The sequence below is a fragment of the Gasterosteus aculeatus genome, chromosome 12 (assembly GCF_964276395.1).
Source record: "Gasterosteus aculeatus chromosome 12, fGasAcu3.hap1.1, whole genome shotgun sequence".
Classification (NCBI taxonomy): Eukaryota; Metazoa; Chordata; class Actinopteri; order Perciformes; family Gasterosteidae; genus Gasterosteus; species Gasterosteus aculeatus.
The window spans coordinates 23082157-23092508 of record NC_135700.1 but is presented as its reverse complement, the minus strand read 5'-3'; the positions used below and the strand labels follow the sequence as shown (position 1 = coordinate 23092508).

The window sequence follows — 10352 nt, the reverse complement described above, 5'->3', positions numbered from 1 at the left end:
CAGGGTCCTAGAAGCGAACAAGTCCCGTCTCCTCCGTCTCCCCTCTCATTCAAAGCGCATATTAAAGCGCATGTTGGAAAGTTTGGTATTAGAAGGTTGCGGCGGGAGTTGTGAATGCAACTTTCACATCTCTTATCAGACGCAAAAGCAGTCGCGATTCAGTGGCCTCCCAGTTGGTCCTCTTCAGGTATCGGCAGCGACCTGTCAATCACCTTGTAGCCCCGCCCTAAAGAATCCCCAGCTTTGTCCTCTAACGAACCATAATCTCATAAACCCATGAACTCATGTTTACAATGTTCACTGGGGGAATAAATCAAGAGAGAAGTAGATTCATTTTCTCATAGACGTCTATGGGAGCAGAGGAGTCGCCCCCTGGTGGACAGCAGAGGAAATGCAGCTTAAGACATGGAGGATCCTCGGACGTCACCCCTCGCTTCACTCTCCAGGCCTCTAAGTGAATAAAGTATTTTTCATGTGTGTGTTTTTCTTCCCTTTGGGTTATGAGCTCCATTTTAAATAAATGCCCCCAAGCTGTCAAACCGATTTTGGGCTTTGTGGAACCATCAGAAGTGTTTTGGCGGCGCGGCCACGGGCTCCCTGCCGTAATGCATCACCACGGTCTCTTCACTTGAAACCGTGGCCACTTGCTTTCTCACTTTGGAACAAAGGAATACCTCCACATTTTTACTTGGCTGCTTTCCATTATCTACATGGTAACGTTTTTTCTTATTTCTTTCTTTTTAATCCGTTTATTCAATCTGAATCATCTGCCATCACTTCCCTCCGACCTTTGCATATTTATTCTTTTCATTTATTTGTATTCATCACAACACACTTTCCCACAATTCACTCTGCATATATTATCAGGTTATTCTAGTACAATAATACCGTCGTACCGTGCTGTTCCTTTCTACACTGAATACCAAAAAAGTTAGATGGGAGAAATAACTTAAATTATTCAGTTTTTCACTTTTAGGGTCAAACTACTGCAGAGACCAGAAGCTAAATTAGAAGACAATTTATCGTTCATGCTGCATAAAGGTTTAGTGCCGACTCAGACTGTGGTTGTTGTCCAGCGATGGATCCAATCTGAAGGGCTGCTGGGTGGTCTCAGCAGGTGGTCTCAGCCAGAGCACCTGTTGAGTGAAGCCACTTACTATGCTGATTGAAGGGAAACCTTTGAGGGAAAATGTTTCTCCAGCTTATCTCTTTGTATGCATGCATTGAATATAAGTGGAGATTTTTTGCCGTTTTGGAGCCTTCAGGTCAGTGTTTTTGGGCGTCAACATTTTCATTTTTTTTTGTAAAAAAGTAAGTAATATTTTCCCGTGCTCTATTGACTGTTTGATTCAAAATGGACCATCATTTACTAAATGAACATCACGCTGTGTTGGAGAAGGCCTTACAAAAGAGATTGAGATCATAAACTCATGTTTACAATGTTTACTGAGGAAATAAATCAAGAGAGAAGTAGAGTCATTCTCTCATAGACGTCTATGGGAGCAGAGGAGTCGCCCCCTGCTGGTCACTACAGAGAAGTAGAGTCATTTCCTCATAGACGTCTATGGGAGCAGAGGAGTCGCCCCCTGCTGGTCACTACAGAGAAGTAGAGTCATTTCCTCATAGACGTCTATGGGAGCAGAGGAGTCGCCCCCTGCTGGTCACTACAGAGAAGTAGAGTCATTTCCTCATAGACGTCTATGGGAGCAGAGGAGTCGCCCCCTGCTGGTCACTGCAGAGAAGTAGAGTCATTTCCTCATAGACGTCTATGGGACCAAAGGAGTCGCCCCCTGCTGGTCAGCGGAGAGAATGCATCTTTAACACATGGAGCTTTGGCCTCACTCTTTAGACACGCAGGTCCCCACTTGAGTCTTAACCTACAAGAATCAGTTCCTTCTGCGTTTGGGGAAATGGCATCCCAAAATGTCACTGAACGGATGCATCGCCAGAGCGGACGTTTGGCTAGTTAGCATGTTAGCTTGACCCAGCTCTTCGGCTAATTCTCCGTCCCCAGTGTAGCATTAAAGCCGGGTGCAAATTAGCAATCCACCATTTTTCCAGTAGCGAATCACGGCCTAATAATAAATGTTTATGTATTTATTTTTTAATTAATATATAATTTGTGGTCAAAACTATTTCAAATATAAATAAAATATTTACTGACTGAGTTACGCAGCTTTTTACATTCTAGTTATCATTAAAGAAAAGTAGGAAAACATTAGCATAACGACTAGTAAGGAATGTGCTACAAGTCACTTGTATAATGTTCCATGTATCAGAGTGTTATTGATAAAGGTCTCTGTGGTTCTCTGTTGGTACGTTGTTGTTAGAAAATTAGACGGACGGTTTATTGGATAACTATTGGATATTGTTTAAATAAATAATTAAATAACACAAATGGCAGAAAGTTTACTTTGGGGCTTATTCGCAGAGACTTCCAAGCAGGCTGTTCGGCCCTCTGGGTCTGAGTGGGGAGATGAATTAGGGGGAGAGGGAGCGGGTGGATCAGTCTTTCTCTCTTCCCACAAAACCTGAGACTCATGGGCCCTTGAGCAAGGCCTTTTTCTCCTCCCGTGTAAATCCTCACACACTTTCTTCCAAATCCTTCACAGCTCACGTCGAGCCGCACAGCCTTTTAAAGCAAAAAAATTATATTATCAACCCAAAAATGAAGGTTTTGTATTCTAACCCCAACTAGCCGCATCCCGGCAGAGATACGGTGCAGTTTGTGCCGCCACAGAGCTGCCGGGTGCAGCACAGCCTCCGGCATCACCCACACACAAGCTAAAGTTAGCAAAGGTAGGATTCCTTGTCCAAACTAAATCCTTTCAAATAAATGCATCGGAGGGTGTTCATACCCAGCATCTCCTTTTTAGCCTCGTGGGAGACCGAGAATGTCTACTTCATTAATATTGAATACGTTATTTCTATTACTTTTTTTATTATTATTTTGAGGGATTAGTAGAGTTTTGGTGCGAGAATAGAACCATGAATAACTGGTATGTATTGGTAGTATGGTTTAAGAAAAAATCTTACTTTCGTCTAATGCATTTAATGCAAACACACTGACTTCCCGTTGGCAAATGTTTGCAGCTAAACCAGCATCTTATCTTAAAACCTGCACTCCCTGCAGTGACCACCAGGGGGAAATTACTGCTTCTCACTTGATTTATTCTCAATTTATTTTTGATCTAGTTTCAAATTCTGGAAATTACGGTCCGTTCAGCGTCAAACAGCCTGTAAAGCAGAGTGTACTTACTGTGATTGACAGGTCAAAGCCGTGTATATGTACATACACATGGTACCGTTGGCTGCGTCGGCATCCCAAGATTACCTCCCCAGGCCCAATTCACGTGACAGGGGCTTTTGGTTGCCTGTGATTTTAAGAGGACTCCGTCCTCCGGAGCTGTTAACGGAGGTGTGAGAGCGTCACCGCGTGCGCACGTGTGTGTATGCACGTGTGTCCACGTACGGCGCCACGCTGCAGGCGCTCAACCGGGTCGTCTGCCGACACGCCGCTGCTCAAAGGCAGCCGGCTAAATCAAGACAATCACTGAGCTTCATGTTGAAAGAATAAATGTTTCTGAGTCCGTCTCATCTCAGGTTAATTGACTGATGGTCCCCGCTGTCCATTCTGTCTCTTCTTGCAGCTCTCTTTCATTGGCTCTCTAATCGAATCCTCTCCTCTCGTCCCCTATTTTTGTTTCCTTCTCTCCTCCCTTTCTCCTTTTCTCTCTTGTCCTTTTTTCCTTTCCTCTTTCCCACTCTGTCTTTTCATGTTTGACTGAGCGTTGATCTTCTCCTTCATAACCGGTTGCACCTTCGACTCCGTCTCCTCCATCATTGTTTCCTCTCCTCTCTTTCTCAACCTCCCCTCCAGTATTTCATCTCCTTTCCTCTCCCCTACACTGGTTTCCTTACAGATCCTCCTCTTTCCTTGTGTGTCTCTCTTCTTGCGTCCAGTTTCCGTACTTTTCTTGTCCCTCACCCGTCCTTTCTCTCCCATCATGTCCTGATTCTTTTCTTACTTTCCTCCCTTTTTTCATCCCCAAGGACATTTTCTTCTTTTTCTTTTCCGTCCTCTCTTTCCTTGTTCCCTCTCCTCCTCTGTATCCTCGTATATCCTCCTCCTCCTCCCTCCTCCTCACTCTGCCTTCTCAATCTACTCATGATTCATTCTCCCTTTTTCTCCATCTTCACCTCCCCCCTTTCTGATCTCCCCTGTAGTTACGCCTGCTTCTTTCTCTCCCTTTTCTCTCCTCTTCTTCATTTCTCATTTCATTAATTCACTTTTTTTCTGTCCCTTTCTCATTTTTTTTCTCCATTTTCTTTTCCATCCTTCCTTCCTTCCCTCCTCTCCTCTTTCCTGCAGTGCCTTCCTCTCCTCTCTAATACCTTCATCCACCTCTCCCCCCTTCTCTTCCTCCCTCATCTTCCTCATTTTCCTGGCCTTTTTTTTTTTTACTATCTCAAATCCTCATCTGCTTCTCCATCAAGAATTTATTCCTCTCTCCTCTTCATGCATCTCCTACTCTTTCCCTTTCATCTCTTCTCTCTAACCCCCCTCCCCTCCCCTCCCTCTCCTCCCCCTCCCTCCTCCTCCTCCTCCTCCTCCTCCTCCTCTCTTCTGTCCTCCAGCAGCAGAGAGTCAGTGAACATCATCAGCAGCAGTGTCACTCGGCGCGGCAACGACGCGGGTGAAAGTGAGGACGTCTCGTTTCTTTTCTTTTTGTTTTCTGTTCTCTTCCTCCTCCTCCTCTTCTTCCCATTCAGTCGTTTTCTTTTCGGCGGTTTCTTCTCTACTTTTCCACCCTTTCTTTCTGGCACGGTGATGCCTGTCGGCGTGCAGCACTATGAGGGAACCGTGCGTTTCAAATAGGGTTTCTGTCCTCGTGCCAACTTGTGCATGTAAATGCTTTTCTTTTGCGTCTCTCCGTTAATTCCCCGCATGTCATTGGGAATAAGGAGGCGGGTCTTATTCCTTTAGCAGGTCGGCATCTTGGCTCAGACGTGCTCTTAAAAGGTCATTTGAACAGGTACGAGTTGTTTTTTTTACAGTAAGTAACTTAGATCGTGCAGAACCTGCTCGCGTTACACCAGGCGGTGGATTTACATCCACGGTGAAGGAATACTGATCACGGCTCTGACGTCGAGAGGATTTTCAGAATCTGCGTGTACATTTTTGTTTATTTGAGGGATAAAATCTGATATTTTGAAGCGAAGGATGTTTGATATATTTTTTTCTTCATCCAAAGAGACTTTTCTTTTGGCAGATTCCTTCCCTGGCTTTGCTTTCCTTTTTCTCTCTCCCGTTCCTCTTTTCATTTTTGTACTTTCTGTTATTTTCTTACTGCCCGGCATGAAGACAACCCGTCTGCACTGATCGCACTGGAGTCCACACCAAAAAATGGGGACATCATAACGCCAGACATTTAAGCAGGATGGACTTATCGGATGTATTCACCGCAATGGCCACCACGCCGGCCACCTCACCACCAAACTCTTCTCTGGAGAGCGTCAACCAGACCTCCTCTTCCTCGGCCAGATCTCCTCCTCTGCCTCCTCACTCGCTGGCGGCGTCGGTGCTCATCGTGCTGGTGGTCATGGTCATCATCCTGGGCACCGTGGTGGGGAACGCGCTGGTCGTGGTGGCGGTTTTCACCAGCCGAGCCCTGAGGCCGCCGCAAAACCTCTTCCTGGTGTCTCTGGCTTCGGCGGACATACTGGTGGCCACGCTGGTCATCCCCTTCTCGCTGGCCAACGAGGTGAGGGAGCAGACGCTGGGTTCGATGACGCCATCATACAGCTGATTATTTACATGAATCTGTCGTCTTTAAATGATATCTGAGCGCACAACTTTGAGTTCAGCTGGCCCAAACCAGGAGACAGAGGGTCATTCTGCCGTGAACATTGCAAAGAAAAACACGATTTTAGAAAAAGTATTGGACAATTTAATTAAATCCATCCATCTCTCCAACGAAGCCCAACAGCATATCGTGAAAGATACAAAGGGACCCAAATTGTCTGCTGTTAGGATGACTTACGTTACGTTGACGAATGAAGGTACGGTTTAGCTTTAAATAAGTAAATAAACATCTGGATTAGGCAACAAAGCCTCTTGGTAAAGTTAAGGAAAACCATCTGGATTATCGGCCTAAGGCACCCAGACCCCGACCACTGGAACACCAGCCTTGTGGTCTTTGTCTCTGAACGTTACGTTGATGATGAGTCCAATAGATTGCATTTCATGACTATTCGACGGCTTGATATAATATTGAGCTGATTCATCAGTCAAGTGAAAAAACATAACCCTGCCGGAGGTGCCACAGGCAAAGTTGGACGCCACCAAAATCAGGAGGATTCAACCTCTAGTGTGCATGAATATCAGCGGGCTTCAGTACGATGAACAAAAAGTGAAAAAGATGCAGAAGGGACGCAAGTGTTTGTTGTTAGTAAGTAAAAATTGTGCTTTTGGATTAAAGAAATAACCGATACCAAAGCTTGTGTGTTAAAGCTGCATTCTCTGCAGTGACCAGCAGGGGTCGACTCCTCTGGTGGAAGTCTATTAGAGAATAACTCTACTTCTCCCTCAGTAAACATTGCAAACATGAGTTTATGGTCTCAGTCTCTAGTTTCAAGTCTTCTTCAACACAGCGCGATGTTCATTTTGTGAATTATGGTTAGTTTAGAGTCAAATAGACCATAAATCAGGGAGGGGCTACACAGTGATTGACAGGTCTCTACCACTGCGTTGTCCAGCCTGGGACTCGTCCGTCGGACATCTTTATCCGTTTGTCAGTGTGTTCATCAGTTGATGATTAATAATTATTAATCCTAATTATTTTCCTGAATAATTGATCACATTTGTCCGTCCGTCTGGTGGCTCGTCTGTGAGCAGGTCAGTGTCCGTCTGTCGGCCCACCTGCCGCATCTGGACGACATTGATAGCCAGTAATCATTTAATACATTTTCTCCCTCTGCAGACTTTTTGTCTCACAAAACAGTTTGTTGAACAAACAAATACCTGGAACACGAGGACTGAACGTTTTTAAGTTACGCAACTTCTATTTACTGGTGCGTGGACAGACGGACTGAAGCACACGAGCATGTCAAGGTTACAAATCAATTATACGAATATTCTAGACAATGAAACTGTAATAACTGCAGCAACCACAGAAAGAAATGACGGATGATAAATATTTTATCTATTTATATTTATATTCATAGAATATATTATTATAAATTGTTAATTTAAGTAATGCATTTACAGAAATATCTACAACTACATAATAATCAAATAATTAAAATAAAAACTAAATTAATGTATTAAATAAAGGGAGAAAGGGGGGCAACGCCACTATGAGAATGTTAACATGAAAATGTTAGCATTGCAATTTCTATTAAATATATTCAGTTGATATGTATAAAGTCTTGAGCCGGGTCAAGTGACGTAGTTTAAAGAGCGGGGAGAAGGTCGGGGGCGACGGGGGGCAACTAGACTTTCACCAAGGAGACCGCTGCAAGGGTCCATAGCCGGTAGCGAGCATGTTGTGGGTTTCTTTCCCCTCATTAATTGTTTAATACATCATCCTTCACAGGTTCAAGCCAAGGCCACTTCCTCCAGTCTGCTTGTATGGACTCTCCAACCAAAACGGACGGAGAAATCCTCCATATTCCCACGTTACAGCAAATCAAAGAGAGAAACAGTGTCTTCAGTACCGTCTGGCCTCAATGCGTACATCTGGGTGGGGCGACGCGGCGCAGGGGTGGAGAGGGTGGCGGGTTTGAGCCCCGGCTGCTCCATGTCCCGTGTCCAAGTGTCCCTCAGCAAGACACCGAACCCTTAATTGCTGCCCGGGCAAAATGTGACAAGCCACCGGTATAAAAGTCGCTTTGGATAAAAGCGTCAGTTGAATGACGTGTAATGTAATATTTAAAATTCCAAATGAACGGATCTTCATAAAAAAAATCTTGTTTGTGTTACTGTGTGTGTTTTGATGAATGATGATGTTTATACATTTTATGTTAATCACTCAATGTTGTTAAACTCTTCATGACGCCTCAAGAACCATAAACTGCGAATCAAATCAGCCTCGTCCAAATGTTGCAGCGCAGCGGAGGAAGTCTGATATCTGCACATTCCACACCGCAGAGCACGATGTGCAGGAACGCGATGGGATTTTTATTTATGAAAAAGATGATTTTGGACACATCGTTTTTTGAGGGGTGCAGATTCGAAAGCACGGGGCAAACTCATCACGTCGCCGTCCACATGGGAGTCTTCTGCTTCTCTGCACTGGGGCCTTAATCTAACACGTTTGGTTTCTGCTCCTCGCAGGTCATGGGCTACTGGTTCTTCGGCTCGATCTGGTGCTCCTTCTACCTGGCCCTGGACGTCCTCTTCTGCACGTCCTCCATCGTCCACCTGTGCGCCATCAGCCTGGACCGCTACTGGTCCGTCACCAAGGCCGTCAGCTACAACCGCAAGCGGACGCCCAAGCGAATCAAGTCGATGATCGGCGTGGTGTGGCTCATATCCATCGTCATCTCCTCCCCGCCGCTCCTCATGACGCAGAAGGAGGAGGACCCGGGGACGGCGGAGAATGCCGGCGGCCGGAGGCAGGAGTGTCTCCTCAACAACCAGACGTGGTACATCCTTTCCTCCTGCCTTGTGTCCTTCTTCGCGCCGTGCGTCATCATGATACTCGTGTACTGCAAGATCTACCGCGTGGCAAAGCAACGGGCCTCCACCGTGTTCGTGGCGAAGAACGTGGTGGAGCGCCAGCCATCGCAGTCCGAGACCTGCTTCGAGGGCAACGGCGGAACCTGCCAAAGGGAAGGGGCCGGCTTCGGTGGCGCGTCTCTGTACGAGCCGGAGACCCCGCGGCCCGCCAACCGACGCAGCTCCTCCAACGTGGAGAGCAGCAGCAGCCGGAGGGACGAGCTGGACGGCATCGACTTGGAGGAGCGCATCGGCGAGGCCGAGGCGAGAGCGTCCGCCTCGCTGTCCTCGGGGCTCCGCTTCACCAGGAGGGCCGGCGGGAGCCTGAGGACGACGGGGGAGGGGGAGAGGGCGCCCAACGGGTTGAGGCCTCCCTCCCACCTCCCACCCGCCTGCGCCACTATCTCGTGGGCGTCGTCCGAGAGCTGCTCGCACCACCTCCTCCTCCCGTCCCCGGTGGCGCTCCGCAGCCGGCGGACGACCCTGTCCAAGAACAAAGTGGCGCAGATGAGGGAGAAGCGCTTCACGTTTGTCCTGGCAGTGGTGATGGGGGGTTTCGTCCTCTGCTGGTTCCCGTTCTTCTTCACTTACAGCCTCCACGCGCTCTGCAGAGACAGCTGCACCATCCCCGGCAAGCTCTTCAACCTCTTCTTCTGGATCGGCTACTGCAACAGCTGCCTGAACCCCATCATATACACCATCTTCAACCGAGACTTCAGGAGGGCCTTCAAGAAGATTCTATTCCACACTCATAAGGGGACATAATGCCAGTGTGTGTGTGTGTGTGTGTGTGTCTATGGGAGAGGGAGTGTGTGTGCGTGAGTGGCATCGCACAGAAACCAACACAAATGTGTGCGCACGCGGTTTTAATCCTGTTTTCCACTGTGCTGTCATACCGACATTAAAGGGCTTGCCACACAGCCTGCGTGTCGATTCATTATTCAACTGCTCATTAATTTATTAAATAATCACTTTCTAAAGTAGCACAAATGAGCCAGAGGAAGATGAGGATGACACAAGGAGGCCTCGTCTTCGGGTGTCTCTCCGACTACGCTTCCCCCGATGCAATAAAAGCTCAAAGTTACAAGCGCGGCTTTTTGACGGAGTATGAATGTTAATTAGAGGAAAATGGCCGCAGGGCTGTGAACTTTGTCCCCGCGGAGCGCCGAGGAGTGAGCCGACCGACTCTGCAAACCTTTGTACTGACACAAGAGCCGATGCCTCAGGAACCCAGGGAGACAAAGCAGATGTGCGATAAAACAAAAACATGCAGTTTGTAAAGGGGTAGTGCGTCGGATTTAGTGGCATCTGGTGGTGAGGCTGCAGATCACACCTGAGATGTCAGACCTGTCGGTTGAGGCACAGGCGATTGGTCAGGGCAGCGGTGTCCAATTGATCCACAAGGCAGTGCCGGTAAAGTGCTCGTAGTGCTAATTAGCCACCCTTGCTTTCTAACGACCACATCTACACACGCTGACTTTAGCCAATCGGCCGTCGCTATAAGAAGTGAAATGTGAAGCGGCTTTTCGGACTGTAGCCAAGACGTAGAAAACAAACACATCAAGTCTGCAGTATCTCAGCAGACATGAACGCCTGGACCGATCCCAGCGCTCGAGGACTGCACAGGGCG

At 47.2% G+C, this 10352-nt stretch overlaps 1 protein-coding gene across 1 annotated transcript; it reads left to right on the top strand.

Moving 5' to 3' along the window:
• Nucleotides 1-4653: 4653 nt before the first annotated feature.
• LOC120812681 (alpha-2Db adrenergic receptor) lies at nucleotides 4654-9642 on the top strand. The gene is made up of 2 exons (XM_040168842.2): nucleotides 4654-5765; nucleotides 8339-9642. Exons 1-2 carry the CDS (start codon nucleotides 5442-5444, stop codon nucleotides 9485-9487), a joined length of 1473 nt encoding a protein of 490 aa, XP_040024776.2. The 5' UTR covers nucleotides 4654-5441; the 3' UTR covers nucleotides 9488-9642.
• The last annotated feature ends 710 nt before the right edge of the window (nucleotides 9643-10352 follow it).